Consider the following 19548-nt stretch of genomic DNA (forward strand, 5'->3'; position numbering starts at 1 on the left):
CCTGTCTCTGAACTGCTCTCTGTCTCTCTCTCTCACTGAGCTTCTCTCTCTCTCCCCCTGTCTCTGAGCTGCTCTCTGTCTCTCTCTCTCTGAGCTTCTCTCTCTCTCCCCCTGTCTCTGAGCTGCTCTCTGTCTCTCTCTCTCTGAGCTTCTCTCTCTCTCCCCCTGTCTCTGAGCTGCTCTCTCTCTCTCTCTCTCTCCCCCTGTCTCTGAGCTGCTCTCTGTCTCTCTCTCTCTGAGCTTCTCTCTCTCTCCCCCTGTCTCTGAGCTGCTCTCTGTCTCTCTCTCTCTCCCCCTGTCTCTGAGCTGTTCTGTCTCTCTCTCTCTCCCCCTGTCTCTGAGCTGCTCTCTGTCTCTCTCTCTCTGAGCTTCTCTCTCTCTCTCCCCCTGTCTCTGAGCTGCTCTCTGTCTCTCTCTCTCTCTGAGCTTCTCTCTCTCTCTCCCCCTGTCTCTGAGCTGTTCTGTCTCTCTCTCTCTCCCCCTGTCTCTGAGCTGCTCTCTGTCTCTCTCTCTCTCTCTGAGCTTCTCTCTCTCTCTCCCCCTGTCTGTGAGCTCCGCTGACAGTGCTGGAGTGTCTGTGAGACAAGTCCAGGCAGCCTCTCCTGCCGGCAGCCCCGCACTGCCGGCACTGTGGGGCAGTGGCTGGCTGTGTGCGCGAACCCCCCACTCCAGAATGTGATTACTAAAGGGACAAATCAACATCGAGCCTCTCTCCACATCAAGCCGCAGATGCAACCGTGCTGGAAAATGAAACTGCAGGTAAGAGCTTGTCTTTGTGTCTGGGAGTTCCTCTTGCTGCTGGCCCGGCCAGGCAACTGGACAGCTGTGAGGGGGAACATCTGCAGCCTCTCAGCGGGGAGGCAGCCGACACAAAGAGGTGCTGAGCTCCGGCTCTCTATCATTCAGGGGTTTGTGTGTGTTGTTGTTTAATTTGCTCTGATTAAACCCCAGTCTCTTCTTCCTGTTATTGGCCTAGTCTGATCTTGCAGCTAGCACCAGGCTGGGAATATTAGCTGTGTTGGGTTTTATTGAACTATGAGTCAAATGTATATTAATTCCTGTCTGTATTGTCCACACGCAGGGCGAATCTCCCCTTTTATTCTTTAAAACGCGAGGTGCCAGAGTCACAGACATCAAATCATTTGTTCCTCTCATCCTCCCCCCCCCCCCCACTCTGAGAATGCAGTATGTGTGTGTGGAGGAGGGGGGGGGGGGTTACTAAAGGGATGTATATACCCTCCCTCACACTCCCCCAGGGAGAGAGCTGTATTATCACCCTAAAAAACCCTCCCCCAGGGAGTGGGGGAGCTGTGTTACCCCCACACACACTCCCCCAGGGACAGATCTGTGTTACCCCCACACACACTCTCCCAGGGTCAGATCTGTGTTACCCCCACACACACTCCCCCAGGGACAGATCTGTGTTACCCCCACACACACTCCCCCAGGGACAGATCTGTGTTACCCCCACACACACTCCCCCAGGGACAGATCTGTGTTACCCCCACACACACTCTCCCAGGGAGAGAGCTGTGTTACCCCCCCCCCCCCCAATACACACTCTCCCAGGGTCAGATCTGTGTTACCCCCACACACACTCTCCCAGGGTCAAATCTGTGTTACCCCCACACACACTCCCCCAGGGACAGAGCTGTGTTACCCCCACACACACTCCCCCAGGGACAGAGCTGTGTTACCCCCACACACACTCCCCCAGGGACAGATCTGTGTTACCCCCACACACACTCCCCCAGGGACAGATCTGTGTTACCCCCACACACTCTCCCCCAGGGACAGATCTGTGTTACCCCCACACACACTCTCCCAGGGACAGATCTGTGTTACCCCCACACACACTCTCCCAGGGTCAGATCTGTGTTACCCCCACACACACTCTCCCAGGGTCAGATCTGTGTTACCCCCACACACACTCCCCCAGGGACAGATCTGTGTTACCCCCACACACACTCCCCCAGGGACAGATCTGTGTTACCCCCCCACACACTCCCCCAGGGACAGATCTGTGTTACCCCCACACACACTCTCCCAGGGACAGATCTGTGTTACCCCCACACACACTCTCCCAGGGTCAGATCTGTGTTACCCCCACACACACTCTCCCAGGGTCAGATCTGTGTTACCCCCACACACACTCTCCCAGGGTCAGATCTGTGTTACCCCCACACACACTCCCCCAGGGAGAGAGCTGTGATACCTCCACACACACTCCCCCAGGGACAGATCTGTGTTACCCCCACACACACTCCCCCAGGGACAGATCTGTGTTACCCCCACACACACTCCCCCAGGGACAGATCTGTGTTACCCCCACACACACTCCCCCAGGGACAGAGCTGTGTTACCCCCACACACACTCCCCCAGGGACAGATCTGTGTTACCCCCACACACACTCCCCCAGGGACAGATCTGTGTTACCCCCACACACATTCCCCCAGGGACAGATCTGTGTTACCCCCACACACACTCCCCCAGGGACAGAGCTGTGTTACCCCCACACACACTCCCCCAGGGACAGAGCTGTGTTACCCCCTTCGCCCCACACACACACCCCCACACACCCCCAGGGAGAGAACTGTGTTATCCTCCTATACACATTCCCCCAGGGAGTTGGGGAAGCTTTATTATCCCCACTCACACACTCCCCCAGGGACAGAGCTGTTACCCCCCCCCCCCCCCTCCTTCACTCCCCCAGGGACAGTTCTGTGTTACCCCCACACACATTCCCCCAGGGACAGATCTGTGTTACCCCCACACACACTCCCCCAGGGACAGATGTGTTACCCCCACACACACTCCCCCAGGGACAGAGCTGTTACCCCCCCCCCCCCTCCCTCCCTCACTCCCCCAGGGACAGAGCTGTATTACCCCCTATACACATTCCCCCAGGGAGTGTGGCTGTACCACCCCCCGCACACACTCCCCCAGGGGGAGAAAGCTAAGGGAGGAATTCCGAAGTCTGAATGAATCCGAAGCGAGGGGCTGTTGGAGAGTGTCTGCCTGTCTAATCCTTTTTAGTGGTTGAAACATGGATGTGGGTTTGGAGCTGTCATTCGAAGCCTTGTCTGGGTGAATCTGCAGGGGGGAGGTGGATCCTGAGCGTGGCCCCGATTCACTGCTGCTGTTGTTTTGTGTCTCTGATTTTGAGCGTTGTTGCTGTTTGGTTTGCTTTCCAAACAGTGGGAGAGACTGGGCGAGTCTGTCCCTGCTCCCACTCTGTGAGTGGCAGGGCGCTCAGAGCGGTGTGTCTGCCTGAATCCTACACAGATTAGCGAGGCCGGCTCTGAACCCTGCGCTCTAATGCACAAGGCAGGCGTGTAGTCCTGTCTGGATCCCCACTTGAAACCTAGGATACTGACAAGCGGTGGAAAAAAAATCTCCACTCCTCCATTATTCATGGTTGGTATCAGCACATCAATTTCAAGTGAATTTTCAAAGTGGTTGCGAAGCTCTCTCTGCCTTTTACTAAGACGTATTTTAACAGCTGGGATCTTATCCCCCCTCCCTCTCCCCCCGACCCGACAGGAGTGGATTGTAAATCCTCTTCAGGTCAATCCATCCATCCCCCCAACCCCCCCCCCCCCCCCTCAAACACACCCCTCCTGAAACAGTGAAATCCACGACAAGATGGAGAGAGATTCATGGAAAGATTTGCATTTGAGTAGCACCCTTCCGCAGCCTCCAGATGTCCCAAAGTGCCACTTTTCCAATGCAAAAGTCAACCTTGACACAGCAGGATCCCGCAAGAAGCAGCGAGGTGATGAGCGATTTGCTTTGCAATGTTGGCAGTTCCCAGGGAGAAGGGAAAAATCTTCCAGAGATTCGTCAGACCCTCCTTTGGGGTGGGGGGGGGGGGGGGAAACTAGGATAGGCATGCATAATCTTCAATTCACCCAAAACCTTGTTGCTAATGTCCCTACTTGCACCAAGTCCCATCCCCCTATCGCCCTGTGCTCACTGACCTGCCATTGACTTTATTGTTTATTTATTTGTGGCCAGCATTTATTGCCCATCCCTAGTTGCCCTTGGAGGGCAGTTGAGGCACATTGCTGTGGCTCTGGAGTCACATGTAGGCCAGACCGGGTAAGGATGGCAGATTTCCTTCCCAGAGGACATTAGTAAACATAGGAATTAGGAGCAGAAGTAGACAAATTCAACCCTTCGAGTCTGCTCCGTCATTCAATCTGATCATGGCTGATCTCTCCCTGGTCTCAAATCCACCTCCCCACCTGTTCCCCATATCCCTCTTTCCTTTTTTCTATTGGAGATATATCCATCTCCCACTTGAAACCATTTAACGATTCAGATTCCATCGCGCTATGGGGCAGCAAGTTCCACAAATTCACCGCCCTTTGCGAGAAGTAGTTCCTCCTCATCCCAGTTTTAAATATACCGCCTCTCAACCTATACCTGTGACCGGATGGATTTTCCCAAATCAGTAGATTCTTAATTCCAGATATTTTTAATTGAATTCAAATTCCACCATCTGCCGTGGGCGGGATTTGAACCCGGGTCCCCAGAACATTAGCTGAGTTTCTGGATTAATAGTCCAGCAATAATACCACTAGGCCATCGCCTCCCCTAACTCCTGGGCAACACCTCGATTTATAGAACATTTTTACCCTGGTTTTCAAATATCCCCCCCATGGCCTTGCCCCGCCAAACCCCGTACTCACCTAATTCTAAAAAGCAAAGTGGGAGATCTGAAATAAGAGCAGAAAGTGCTGGAAAGACCCAGCGGATCTGGCAGCTTCTGTGGACAGAGAAACAGAGTTAATGTTTTGGGCCCAATGTGACTCCCTTTCCGAAGGAGGGTCAGGTTGGACTCGAACTGTTCCCTCTGTTTCTCCCTCTCCACAGATGCTGCCAGACCTGCTGAGATTTTCCAGAATTTTCTGAGCTCTTCCGATTCCGGCCTCTTGAGCATCCCCGATTTGGATCTCTCCACCATTGGTGGCTGTGCCTTCAGCTGCCTGGGTCCTAAACTCCGGAACTTCCTTTTATAAACCTTTTCCTGAGCTTTCAGTGACCAGTACCTTATAAAATTTGGTATCAAGTGTTATTTCATCAAACTCTTGTCATAGAATAAGACCATAAGAAATAGGAACAAGAGTAGGACATTTACAGCGCAAAAGGAGGCCCTTTGGCCCAACTTGTCCATGCTAGCAATCAAGCATCTATCTATTCTAATCCCATTTTCCAGCACTTTTCCCAAGCGCTCATCTAAATGCTTCTTCAATGTTGTGAGGGTTTCCGCCTCTACCGCCCTTTCAGGCAGCGAGTTCCAGATTCCCACTGCCCTCTGGGTGAAAAAGTTTTTCCTCAAATCCCCTCAAAAACCCCTGCCCCTTCCCTTAAATCTCTGCCCCCTGGTTATTGGCCCCTCGACTAAGGGGACAAGTTTCTTCCTATCTATCCTATTTATGTCCCTCATAATTTTGTACATCTCAATCAGATCTCCCCTCAGCCTTCTCTGCTCTAAGGAAAATAAACCCCAGCCTAACCAGCCTCTCCTCACAGCTGAAACACTCCAGGCCAGGCAGCATCCTGGTGAATCTCCTCTGCACCCTCTCCAGTACAATCACATCCTTCCTGTAGTGTGGTGACCAGAACTGCACACAATACTCTAGCTGGGGCCCAACAAGCTTTTATACAGCTCCATCATAACCTCCCTGCTCTTATATCACTGGGTCCATTTCTGGGGAAGCTGGGAGCTGTACAAGTCAGCTGTGAGGAGAGGCTGGATAGGCTGGGGTTCTTTTCCTTGGAGCAGAGAAGGCTGAGGGCCTGATTGAGATGTGCACAATTATGAGGGGCGTAGATAGGGTAGACAGGAAGAAACATTTCCCCTCAGCCGAGGGGCCATTAACCAGGGGGCATAGAGTTCAGGTAAGAGGCAGGAGATTTAGAGGGGCTGTGAGGAAAAACCTTTTCACCCAGAGGGTGGTGGGAATCTGGATCCGGCTGCCTGAAAGTGTGGTAGTTTTTAAAGTTTATTTATTAGTGTCATAAGTAAGGCTTACATTAACGCTGCAGTGAAGTTACTGTGAAAATCCCCCAGTTGCCACATTCTGGCACCTGTTTGGGTACACTGAGGGAGCATTTAGCACGGCCAATGCACCCTAACCAGCATGTCTTTCGGACTGTGGGAGGAAACTCACGCAGACACGGGGAGAACATGCAGACTCCGCACAGACAGTGACCCAAGCTGGGAATCGAACCCAGGTCCGCTGGCGCTGTGAGGCAGCAGTGCTGACCACTGCGCCACCGTGCACCCTCACAACATTGAAGAAGCATTTAGATGAGCACTTGAAGCGTCATTGAATGCAAGGCAATGGACCAAGTGCTGGGAAATGGGATTAGGTTAGATAGGTGCATGATGTGTAGGTTAGTGGGGTAAATGAGCGGGATTATGGTTCTACAAGTTGTCCCTGAACTGGAATGGGAGCCACAGTGCCTGGTGGAGCTGTGGTATGTTATGTTCAGGGCGCTACGTAAATGTAAGCTATTGCTGCCACAGGCAGCGTTAGAATTGTGTTTGCCATCTGGCCTCGGGTGTCAGGGGAACAGATACACGTCACAGGATGAGTGCCATCGTTCGAGCAGCTTAAATCTGGATGCTGAGATGCTGCTTGGGCTCAGCTAGGCGACAGTCCAGAACAGTCAAAAATCCAACAGGGCTGTGGAGCCAGGCAGCTGGTGTTTCAGGCACTGTTTGATCTGCATGTTGTTTATCCTTGGTCACCTTACCAGTCACCGCATTATTGTCAGCTTAGCATTAACTAAATAACTTGGAGAGAGAGGGGAATAGAGAAAACCTCCCTTTCGGATATATTTGACTTGGGTTCTTGTAAAAGTTTGGGGATTCACAGTTGTAAAATTTAAGATATATATACTTCATGACTGGAAGAGATCCTTTAGAAATAGCTCAGGCCTAATGGGAACCTGTTTATTCTGTCATGCATTTCAAAATGGAGAGTGGGGTTTAACTGTCTGCAGGTAACACGCAAACTAACTTGGAATACAGTCACTAGCACAGCATTAGCTAAACTGTACAGTGACAACCTAATCTGTAGAATTGTTACCGGTGCCCTCTGAACGAATCCATTACCTGCATTGGATAGTGGTGTACCAGAGACCTTTTGTTAATAGGTGTGGTGTACAGCATCACACAGTTCAAATTCAGGCAGGGCTGCAGTAGCAGAGAGACCTCTCATAGTGGGCTATTAAATAATGAGGGGCAAAGATCAGCTCGATAGTCAACATCTTTTCCCAAAGGTAGGGGAGTCTAAAACTAGAGGGCATAGGTTTAAGGTGAGAGGGGAGAGATACAAAAGGGCCCAGAGGGGCAATTTTTTCACAGAGAGGGTGGTGAGTGTCTGGAACAAGCTGCCAGAGGCAGTAGTAGAGGCGGGTCCAATTTTGTCTTTTAAAAAGCGTTTAGGCAGTTACATGGGTAAGATGGGTATAGAGGGATATGGGCCAAATGCGGGCAATCGGGACTAGCTTAGGAGTTTAAAGAAAAGGGCGGCATGGACAAGTTGGGCCAAAGGGCCTGTTTCCATGCTGTAAACCTCTATGACTCTAAGACGGGGAAGGTGGGTGAATGTGCACAAATCATTGCAGGTAGTAGGGCAGCTTGAGAAAGTTATTCAGAAGTGTACGGGATCCTGGCTTTATAAATAGAGGCATCGGTGTGGTTAAAGGGGAACCTGTGGATGTGGGGAATAGGTGTGGGTAAAGGGGAACCTGTGGATGTGGGGAATAGGTGTGGGTAAAGGGGAACCTGTGGATGTGGGGAATAGGTGTGGGTAAAGGGGAACCAGTGGATGTGGGGAATAGGTGTGGGTAAAGGGGAACCTGTGGATGTGGGGAATAGGTGTGGGTAAAGGGGAACCTGTGGATGTGGGGAATAGGTGTGGGTAAAGGGGAACCTGTGGATGTGGGGAATAGATGTGGGTAAAGGGGAACCTGTGGAGGTGGGGAATAGATGTGGGGGTGCCTGTTTGGGTACACTGAGGGAGCATTTAGCATGGCCAATGCACCCTAACCAGCATGCCTTTTGGACTGTGGGAGGAAACCGGAGCACCCGGAGGAAACCCATGCAGACACGGGGAGAACGTGCAGACTCCACACAGACAGTGGCCCAAGCCGGGAATCGAACCTGGGTCTCTGGTGCTCAGTGGTAGCAGTGCTCATCACTGTGCCACCATGCTGCCCTAGACTATTAATGCAGAAACTCAGTTAATGTTCTGGGGACCCGGGTTCGAATCCCGCCACAGCAGATGGTGGAATTTGAATTCAGTTTTTAAAAAATATCTGGAATTAAGAATCTACTGATGAACGTGAAACTATTGTCGATTGTTGGAAAAGCCCATCTGGTTCACTAATGTCCTTTAGGGAAGGAAATCTGCCGTCCTTACCCGGTCTGGCCTACATGTGACTCCAGTGCCACAGCAATGTGGTTGACTCTCAACTGTCCTCCAAGGGCAGCAAGGGATGGGCAATGAATGCTGGCCAGCCAGCGATGCCCATGTCCCAGGAACGAATAAAAAAAAAGAGGATGTGAGGGAAGTCATTTCTTAAGCAATAAATGGTTGGGAGCGAAAGCACTGCCTGAGTGTGTGGTGGAGGCAGACTCAATCTACCAAATTAAATCTTCAAATCAAAAAGGAATTGGATAAGTCTCTGATGGGAAAACTAGTTGCAAAACTGCAAGAAAGGGGTGGGAGTGAGATGAGTTAAATTGTTCTTCAGAGAGACAACTTGGGTGCAACGGGTTGCAACATAGAAATGGCCAATTGTATTTGTGTAAGACTAACGAAGCGATCGTGGACTTCCTGATATCCCTTTAACCAATGGGTGGTGGGATTACTTAAGCAGCAATTATTAACAGTAATGTAAAGTAAAAGTTAATTTATCAGTCACAAGTAAGGCTTACATTAACACTGCAATGAAGTTACTGTGAAAATCCCCTAGTCACCACACTCTGGCGCCTGTTGGGGTACACTGAGGGAGAATTTAGCATGGCCAATGCACCTAACCATCACGTCTTTCAGATTGTGGGAGGAAACCGGAGCACCTGGAGGAAACCCACGCAGACACGGGGAGAACGTGCAGACTCCGCACTGACAGTGACTCAAGTCGGGAATCGAACCCGGGTCCCTGGCGCTGTGAATGTCCTGTCATGGTGTGAAACTGATTTGCATCTGCTAGCAGGGTGATGGCCCGACCCCAACCCCCACCCCCCCACATCCCCCCTTTATTTTTATTATCTATTTAGAATCCCGACAGTGCAGAAGGAGGCCTTTCGGCCCAGTGACCACAATCTCACCCACGCCCTATTGCCGTAACCTCTCATATTTACCCTGCTAATCCCCCTGACACTAAGCGGCAATTTAACATGGCCAATCAATCTAACCCGCACATCTTTGGACTGTGGGAGGAAACTGGAGCACCCGGAGGAAACCCACGCAGACACGGGGAGAACGTGCAGACACTGACCTGAGGCCAGAATTGAACCTGGGTCCCTGGCGCTGTGAGGCAGCAGTGCTAACCACTGTGCCACAGTGCTGCCCCGTGGGCGTCGCTGGCTAGACCAGCATTTATTGCCCATCCCTAACTGCACTTGAGAAGGTGAGGGTGAGCTCCCTTCTTGAAACGTTGCAGTACCTGCGGTGTAGGTACACCCACCATGCTGTTAGGGAGGGTGTTCCAGGATTTTGATCCAGCGACAGTGAAGGAAGGGCAATATATTTCCAATCCAGGATGGTGAGTGGCTTGGAGGGGAACTTCCAGGTGGTGGTGTTTCCATGTATCTGCTGCCCTTGTCCTTCTAGATGGTGGTGGTCGTGGGTTTGGAAGGTGCTGTCTAAGGAGCGTTGGTGAATTGCTGCAGTGCATCTTGTAGATGGTACACATGGCTGCTACTGTTTGTTGGTGGTGAGGGATTGGATGTATGTGGATGGGGTGCCAATCAAGCGGGGCTGCTTTGTCCTGGATGGTGTTGAGCCTCTTGAGTGTTGTTGGAGCTGCACCCATCCAGGCAAGTGGGGAGTATTCCATCACACTGCTGACTTGTGCCTTGTAGATGGTGGACAGGCTTTGGGGAGTCAGGAGGTGAGTTACTCTCCGCAGAATCCCTAGTCTTTGACCTGCTCTGGTTGGCATAATATTTTACGACTGGTCCAGTTAAGTTTCTGGTCAATGGTAACCCCCAGGACGTTGATAGTGGGGGATTCAGCGATGGTGATGCCATTGAATGTCAAGGAGTGATGATTAGATTCTCTCTTGTTGGAGAAGGCCATTGCCCGGCATTTGTGTGGCGTGAATGTTACTTGCCACTTGTCAGCCCAAGCCTGGATATTGTCCAGATCTTGTTGCATTTGAACATGGACTGCTTCAGTATCTGAGTCATCGCGAATGGTGCTGAACATTGTGCAATCATCGGCGGACATCCCCACTTCTGACCTTATGATGGAGGGAAGGTCATTGATGAAGCAGCTGAAGATTGTTGGGACTAGGACACTACCCTGAGGGACTCCTGCAGCCCTGAAACTGACTGACCTCCAATCAACACAACCAACTTCCTTTGTGCCAGGGATGAGTCCAACCAGTGGAAAATTTCCCCCCTGATTCCCATTGAGTCCCGTTTTGCCAGGGCTCCTTGATGCCACACTCGAACGCCATACGTTCAATTCTCCGCAGTGCTAATGGGAAACCGTGCTGGTCTGGAACACATCTGGAACAACACGGTGTGCAGAAGATGGGAGGCACCTGCAAAAGGCCTGGGGCTGCCTGCGGAGTTTGGGATCAGACCGCCAGTGACCATGGCTCCCTGGAAAACCACTGCGGGGGGGGGGGGGGGAGAAAGCGCAGGGGGGCATCTATCATGTGGATCTTCCAGCTTCTGTCATCAAGGAGCACCCATCTCCCAGCCTCAAGAGTCTTCCTGGAGATCGATCTTCTTTCATCAGTGGTGGCGGGTCAGTGATATTGGGCACCTTTTCCAATATGGCGCCCACATGAAGGATGGACATGCGCAATCAAGCCCCCCCCTCCCCCACCGGCACTAAACCCCCAGTTTCATCATTAAAGAGCTGGAAGACATGGCGTGGATTGTCACAGGCCTCCACAGTCAGGGGGAATCTCTCCATGTTCCCGCCACGGGGCTTCACTCCCAGGTGGGGGAATTCCGGCCGTGGTCATTTCCCCTCTTGGCAGTTGTAAGGATCGATCTTTTTGATGGAAAGGGTGGGTGGATTTAAGTGAGCAAGGCCTCACAGCACCTGCTAGAGTTCACCCGCAGGAGGGAACGAGGGCAGGGTTGGCGATTGCGGGCAGTGCAGTGTTGAGTGAGCCCTGCACTGCTGAAGGTGCTGTCTTTCGGGTGGGATATTAAACCGAGTCTGCCCACTCCGTTTAAAAGACCCCACAGCACTTTATTTAAGAAGAATTCCCCCCCACTGGTGCCCTGGCCAGTATCTACCCATCAATCAATGTCACAAATTAGATTATTGGTTCGCTGTCATGTTGCAGGTTGTGAGAATTTGATTTGATTTATTATTGTCACATGTATTAGTATACAGTGAAAACTATTATTTCTTGCGTGCTATACAGACAAAGCATACTGTTCACAGAGAAGGAAAGGAGAGAGTGCAGAATGTAGTGTTACAGTCATAGCTAGGGTGTAGAAAAAGATCAACTTAGTGCAAGGTAGGTCCATTCAAAAGTCTGACAGCAGCAGGGAAGAAGCTGTTCTTGAGTCGGTTGGTACGTGACCTCAGACTTTTGTATCTTTTTCCCGACGGAAGAAGGTGGAAGAGAGAATGTCCGGGATGCGTGGGGTCCTTAATTATGCTGGCTGCTTTGCCGAGGGAGCGGGAAGTGTAGACAGAGTCAATGGATGGGAGGCTGGTTTGCGTGATGGACTGGGCTACATTCACGACCCTTTGTAGTTTCTTGTGGTCTTGGGCAGAGCAGGAGCCATACCAAGCTGTGACACAACCAGAAAGAATGCTTTCTGTGGTGCATCTGTAAAAGTTGGCGAGTGTCGTGACGGACATGCCAAATTTCCTTAGTCTTCTGAGAAAGTAGAAGCGTTGGTGGGCTTTCTTAACTATAGTGTCAGCATGGGGGGACCAGGACAGGCTGTTGGTGATCTGGACACCTAAAAACTTGAAGCTCTCGACCATTTCTACTTTGTCCCCGTTGATGTAGACAGGGGCATGACCTCCACTGCGCTTCCTGAAGTCGATGACTATCTCCTTAATTTTGTTGACATTGAGGGAGAGATTATTGGCGCCGCACCAGTTCACCAGATTCTCTATCTCTTTCCTGTCCATGTAGCATTTGGCTGGGGTACTTCCTCCATTACAACTTGTGATCAGTTGGCTGCAAAGCACTTTGGGATGTCGTGAGGTTGTCATGGCTGCCATTTTGTGCACAGCAAGCTGCCGCAAAAAATGACCAGAGATTCGATTGACAGGTGCTCGCCCTGAACCATTGAGCTCAATTTTAGAACATAGAACATAGAAAAGCTACAGCACAAACAGGCCCTTCGGCCCACAAGTTGCGCTGAACATGTCCCTACCTACTAGGCTTACCTATAACCCTCTATCTTACTAACTTCCATGAACTTATCCAAAAGTCTTTTAAAAGACCCTATCGAATCCGCCTCCACCACCACTACCGGCAGCCGATTCCACGCACCCACCACCCTCTGAGTGAAAAACTTACCCCTAACATCTCCTCTGTACCTACTCCCCAGCACCCTAAACCTGTGACCTCTTGTGGCAACCATTTCAGCCCTGGGAAAAAGCCTTTGAGAATCCACTCTATCAATACCTCTCAACATCTTATTCACCTCTATCAGGTCACCTCTCATCCTTCGCTTCTCCAAGGAGAAAAGACCTAGCTCTCTCAACCTATCCTCATAAGGCATGCCACCTAATCCAGGCAACATCCTTCTAAATCTCCTCTGCACCCTTTCTATGGCTTCCACATCCTTTCTGTAATGAGGCGACCAGAACTGGGCACAGTACTCCAGGTGGGGTCTGACCAGGGTCCTATACAGCTGCAGCATTATCTCCTGATTTCTAAACTCAATTCCTCTATTGATGAAGGCCAGTATTCCGTACGCCTTCTTAACCACAGCCTCTACCCGCGACGCTGCTTTGAGCGTGCTATGAACCCGGACCCCAAGATCCTTCTGATCTTCCACACTGCCAAGCGTCTTACCCTTAATATTATATTCTTTCATCCTATTCGACCTGCCAAAATGAACCACCACACACTTATCTGGGTTGAAGTCCCATCTGCCACTTCTCCGCCCAGTCTTGCATCTTATCTATGTCTCGTTGCAACTGCTGACATCCCTCTACACTATCCACAACACCACCAACCTTTGTGTCATCAGCAAACTTGCCAACCCATCCTTCCACTTCCTCATCCAGGTCATTTATAAAAATCACAAAGAGCAAGGGTCCCAGAACAGATCCCTGGGGCACTCCACTGATGACCGACCTCCATGCTGAAAAAGACCCATCTTACAACCACTCTTTGCCTTCTGTGGGCAAGCCAGTTCTGAATCCACAAGGCAATGTCCCCTTGTATCCCATGCCCCTTCACTTTCTCAATGAGCCTTGCATGGGGCACCTTATCAAACGCCTTGCTGAAATCCATATAAACTACATCTACCGCTCTTCCCTCATCTATGTGTCTAGTTACATCTTCAAAAAATTCAATTAGGCTCGTAAGGCATGATCTGCCTTGGACAAAGCCGTGCTGGCTATTTCTGATCATACTATTCCTCTCCAGATGTTCATAAATCCTGCCTCTCAGGATCTTCTCCATCAACTTACCAACCACTGAGGTTAGACTCACCGGTCTATAATTTCCCGGGCTATCTCTTCTCCCTTTCTTGAATAACAGAACCACATCCACAATCCTCCGGAACCTCTCCCGTTTCCAATGACGACGCAAAGATCATCGCCAGAGGCTCAGCAATCTCTTCCCTCGCCTCCCACAGTAACCTGGGGTACATCCCAGGTTACCTTCAGAGATCTCTCTCCACAGACGCTGCCAGACCTGTTGAGTGTTTCCAGCATTTTCTGTTTTTAAATATCTGTTCTAGGGTAGTGGGTGAGGGATAAACATTTGCCAGGATATCAAAGAAGAAGCAAGGGTGGGCTTCCTGAAAATTTAAGTGTGATTTTCCTTTTCTTTACGCGGGGTTACAGAGATGGGGCTTGAGTGGGATTGTGGTCGATGCAGACTCGATGGGCCGAATGGCCTCTTTCTGCACTGTAGGGATTCTAGGAGAGAGATTTGAACAGCAGCTTGAGAATGTGGCAGTGTATGTTCTAAAGCATAAGGCACTCTTCCTTCTGTATAATTAAGTCCGTGCCTGAAGCCTGTTCAGGGGGTGTCACACCTCAAGATGCAGTTTGAGACAAAATTTCATTCTTGGTTCCAGTCCCCTGTGGATTTCAAGCGCACTCTTCTGAGAAAAAGCATTACATCAAATGCTACATTACTCAGGAACCCACAGCAAACAGCGGAATAGCTACCAATTAGCAAACAATAAAAGGCACTAAGCAAATTGTTAGAACGTTATTTTTACGAGCCTCCATTTTGAGGGCCTACAAAGCGAACATGTATTAGATGAAACCGAAAATATATCAAACGCTCAGCAGTGTAAATCATTCGCACAACATTCTGTCGAGTTGTTCTGGTCCTGTGAAATCTGTCACCCCCAGCGGCCCAATGTTTACCCGAGGCCTGTGGTTTGGCTTCGTATCTCGAGCCTGGCTTTGTTCAGGTGACCTTTTTTTTTTTAAGGGATTTACTCAGGAGAGCCAATCACTGCGGGCAAAGGAAAGAGACCAGCGGAAGGGTCAACGCAAGGAGAATTGTTGGGACAGGTGTCGAAACGCGTCGCCGACTGAGAGAAAAGCTCGAGATGAGCCCAGGCCCATTCGAACGTCAAAAATCTGAAAACAATGGGAGACCTTTCACCACTCGCAAGGTTGTGGCTTCAAACTGAGGGCAGCAGATGGAAAGGCAGGTTTTGTCATGAATGTGAAGGAACAGCAAGGGTGGGGGTGGGGGAGTGGGACTCGGGTTGCCAACTTTGGTTGGATGTAGGCGTGGAGCTTTCGTCACATGACCACCAACCATCCTGCCCCCTCACTCTGGCCATTGTCCAGCTGAGCCGTCCACCCTCGCGATGTCCCACTGCCACCCAAACAGACTGTTACTGGTTGGGTGAAGGTTGGGTGTCTGTCCAGTGGCCGTTTTCTCATTGTCCGCACCGTCTGTGTGTTTACTGAGGTAGAAACACACACGGTTTCTTTTTTAACGTCCTCCATAACGTTTCTTCCGGGTGATGTGCGGCAGCATTTGAGAGAGGGCGGAACCGTGGCACAGTGGGTTAGCACTGCTGCCTCACAGCGCCAGGGACCCAGGTTTGATTCCCGGCCTTGGGTCAGTGTGTGTGTGGAGTTTGCACGTTCTCCCCGTGTCTGCATGGGTTTCCTCCTGGTGCTCCGGTTCCCTCCCATAGTCCAAATGATGTGCAGGTTAGGTGGATTGGCCAGCCTAAACTGCCCCTTAGTGTCCAAAGGTGCGCAGGTTAGGCGGATTGGCCATGCTAAATTGCTCCTTAATGTCCAAAGAGACCAGGTTAGGGTTTGAAGTTTATTTATTAGTTTCAGCTAATAAATATCGGCTTACATTAACACTGCAATGAAATTACTGTGAAAATCCCCAAGTTGCCACTCTCCGGGCACACTGAGGGAGAATTTAGCATGGCCAATGCACCTAACCAGCACGTCTTTCGGACTGTGGGAGGAAACCGGAGCACCCGGAGGAAACCCACGCAGACACGGGGAGAACGTGCAGACTCCGCAGAGACAGTGACCCAAGCCGGGAATCGAACCCGGGTCTCTGGCGCTGTGAGGCAGCAGTGCCAACCACTGTGCCATTGGCCATGGCAAATGTGTGGAGTTATGGGGATAGGGTGCGGATGGGTGCGCCTGGGCAAGATACTCGGTCAGAGAATCGGTGCAGACTCGATGGGCCAAATGGCCTCGTTCTGCACTGTAGGGTGACGCTTTTGTTAAACTCCAGGACCAGCCAGGAGGATTGGGAACCCGAGGGAGAATGGAACTTGAAAAGATGAGATTGGATGCGAACCTGGTCTGGGACTAACATCCGTTTTATCTCCTTGTGACCGGCAGCTCATTAAAACACTGACACGAACTAAACTGCATGAAGAAGCCAGCCTCTGAAATATCTACACTTCATTAATAATGAAGTAAACCTTATCACAGAGACTCCCGTTACCTTCTGAGCCTCATCGCCTCTCAGTGACGATGTTTTGCCAAAGCTGTGGAGGCTGGAGAGCTGAAATAAAAACAGAAAACACAGGGAATCTGTAGCCCTTCGGAGTCAGAGAGTATTGGTGGAAGGGTGTTTATCTGGCCGGAGGCCCGTGATTAGTGGTGTTCCGCAGGGATCCGCACTGGGACCGCTGCTGTTTGTGGTCTGTGCAAATGACTTGGATGAAAATGTAGATGGGTGGGTAAGTTTGCAGACGACACAAAGATAGGTGGAGGTGTGGATAGTGCAGAAGGTTGTCAAATGGTACAGCGGGATATAGATCAGTTGCACAGATATGGTTGGAGAAATGGCAGATGGAGTTTAATCCGGGCAAGTGTGAGGTGCTGCACTTTGGGAGATCCAATGTTAAGGGTAAGTATACAGTTAATGGCAGGATCCTGAACAGCATTGATGTACAGAGGGAGCCTGGGGCTCAAGTCCATAGCTCCCTGAAAGTGGCCACACAAGTGGATAGGGTGGTAAAGAAGGCATGTGGCATGCTTGCCTTTATTTGGTCGGGGCATCGAGTACAAGAGTTAGGATGTCATGTTGCAGCTTTATAAAACTTTAGTTAGGCCACACTTAGAGTTTTGAATTCAGTTCTGGTCGCCACATTACAGGAAGGATGTGGAGGCTTTGGAGAGGGTGCAGAAGAGGTTTCCCAGGATGCTGCCTGGATTAGAGGGTATGAACTATAAGGAGGGACAAACTAGGGTTGTTTTCTCTGGAGCGGCGGAGGCTGAGGAGAGAGCTGATAGAAGTCTATACAATTATGAGAGGCGTAGATAGGGTTGACAATCAGAATCTTTTCCCCAGAGTTGAAATGTCTAATCCTAGGGGGCATGCACTGAAGGTGAGATACCCCCTAGTATTGTGAGGGCAGGTTTTTTTACACAGAGAGTGGTAGGTGTCTAGAATTTACTGCCAGGGGTGGTGGTGGAGGCAGATAGGATAGGGGCATTTAAGGGGCTTTTAGATAAGCACATGAATATACGAGGAATAGAGGGATAGGGACCAAGGGCAGGCAGAAGTTTAATTTGGCATCATGTTTGGCACAACATTGTGGGCCGAAGGGCCTGTTCCTGTGCTGTACTGTTTTATGTTCCACGTTCTATAGGTCAGGCAGCACCTGCAGAGGAAGAGTTAACATTTCGAGTCGATGCCCTTTCAACAGAATCTTAAAACAGGTGTTCTGCCCATTTACTCATGTTCTTTCTGGGAACTTGCTGGCTACACATTGGCTGCCATATTTTTTTTTAATCATTCATGGGACGTGGGCATCACTGGCTGGGCCAGCATTTGTTGCCCATCCCTGGTTGCCCTTGAACTCAGTGTCTCGCTGGGCCATTTCAGAGGGCAATTTAGAGTCAACCTCATTGCTGTGGCTCTGGAGTCACATGTAGGCCAGACCGGGTAAGGACGGCAGATTTCCTTCCCTAAAGGACATTAGATGGGTTTTTCCGACAATTGACAATGGTTTCATGGTCATCAGTAGATTCCTAATTCCAGATTTTTTGTTGTACTCCAATTTCGCCATTTTGCCGCGGTAGGGTTCGAACCCGGGCCCGTCGGGCAGTACCCTGGGTCGCAGAATTACTAGTCCAGCGACAATACCACTGCGCCATCGCTTCCCTTCATTTCTATACTTGCGATTGTATTTCGAATAAGTGAACTGAATTGGCTGGTTTCAAAACTGGGAAGTGTCATGGAGCCATTGAATCCCTACAGTGCAGAAGGAGACCATTCGGCCCATCGAGTCTGCACTAACTCTCTGAAGAGTATTTTACCCAGGCCCACCTCCTGTGCCTATCCCAGTAATCCTATGCATTTACCCCACTAATCTTCCTAACCTGCACATCTTTGGGCGTTAAGGGACAATTTAGCATGGCCAATCCACCTAACCTGCACATCTTTGGGCGTTAAGGGACAATTTAGCATGGCCAATCCACCTAACCTACACATCTTTGGACACTAAGGGACAATTTGACATGGCCAATCCACCTAACCTACACATCTTTGGACACTAAGGGACAATTTAGCATGGCCAATCCACCTAACCTACACATCTTTGGACACTAAGGTGCAATTTACCATGGCCAATCCACCTAACCTGCACATCTTTGGACACTAAGGGACAATTTAGCATGGCCAATCCACCTAACCTACACATCTTTGGACACTAAGGTGCAATTTACCATGGCCAATCCACCTAACCTACACATCTTTGGACACTAAGGGACAATTTAGCATGGCCAATCCACCTAACCTACACATCTTTGGACACTAAGGTGCAATTTACCATGGCCAATCCACCTAACCTACACATCTTTGGACACTAAGGGATAATATAGAATCATAGAATCCCTGCAGTGCAGAAGGAGGCCATTTGGCCCATCAATTCTGCACTGACCACAATCCCACCCAAGCCCCATTCCCATAACCCCACGTATTTACCCTGTTAATCCCTAATCTACCTAACCAGCATGTCTTCTGGACTGCGGGAGGAAACCGGAGCACGCGGAGGAAACCCCACGCAGACACGGGGAGAATGTGCAGACTCCACACAGACAGTGACCCAAGCCGGGAGTCGAACCCGGATCCTTTGTGCTGTGAGGCAGCAGCGCTAACCACTGTGCCACCGTGCCGCCCCTGTGTCATCGTGCCACCTCATGCACGATGTATCGCACGGCCAATCCACCTAACCTGCACTTCTCTGGACTTTGGTCAGCATTTGTACTCTAACCAATCAGCTAATCTGATCCTTTCTTACAGTACTTTTAAATACTTAATTCCAGAAACTTTACATGTTATTTCTGAGTTTTAATGAGTTTTACAAGGAGGGGTGGCTGGGACCCTATTGGCTTGTGCACTGATCCCGATTTTGAGCTAGGTTGGATGAAGAGGGACGAATGGTCTCCTCCTGCCTGAACCTACATGAGGTTAAAATGGAGCGAGCTTGCTAATGAGGAAGAATGGTGAAGGATACGTGCCAGAGACGGGACTCCTGCAATTAGCTAATGAGCTGCCCAGTGTTGGAGCTCATTTAAGGAGGTTTTCGAGTGGTGATTAGTTGTTGCAATGCATTGATCTGGGAGAACTGTACTAATGATGAATTAAGGCAGAGTTGACCCATTAAAAAGGCCTCT

The 19548-nt window shown here is 50.3% G+C and overlaps 1 protein-coding gene across 2 annotated transcripts in view; it reads left to right on the forward strand.

Annotated features, from left to right (window-relative positions):
- The first annotated feature begins 631 nt into the window (after positions 1-631).
- The window catches only part of marchf8 (membrane-associated ring finger (C3HC4) 8), a 67060-nt gene continuing 48143 nt past the window's right edge, over positions 632-19548 (forward strand). Inside the window, exon 1 of one of the 2 annotated variants that reach the window (XM_078199710.1) lies at positions 632-759. In XM_078199710.1, coding sequence (XP_078055836.1) covers positions 730-759 — 30 coding nt within the window. In that variant the 5' untranslated portion in view covers positions 632-729. The remainder of the gene's footprint in view (positions 760-19548) is intronic. The other variant, XM_078199711.1, reaches the window with a different exon arrangement.

This window comes from Mustelus asterias, chromosome 28, assembly GCF_964213995.1.
Source record: "Mustelus asterias chromosome 28, sMusAst1.hap1.1, whole genome shotgun sequence".
Taxonomy (NCBI): domain Eukaryota; kingdom Metazoa; phylum Chordata; class Chondrichthyes; order Carcharhiniformes; family Triakidae; genus Mustelus; species Mustelus asterias.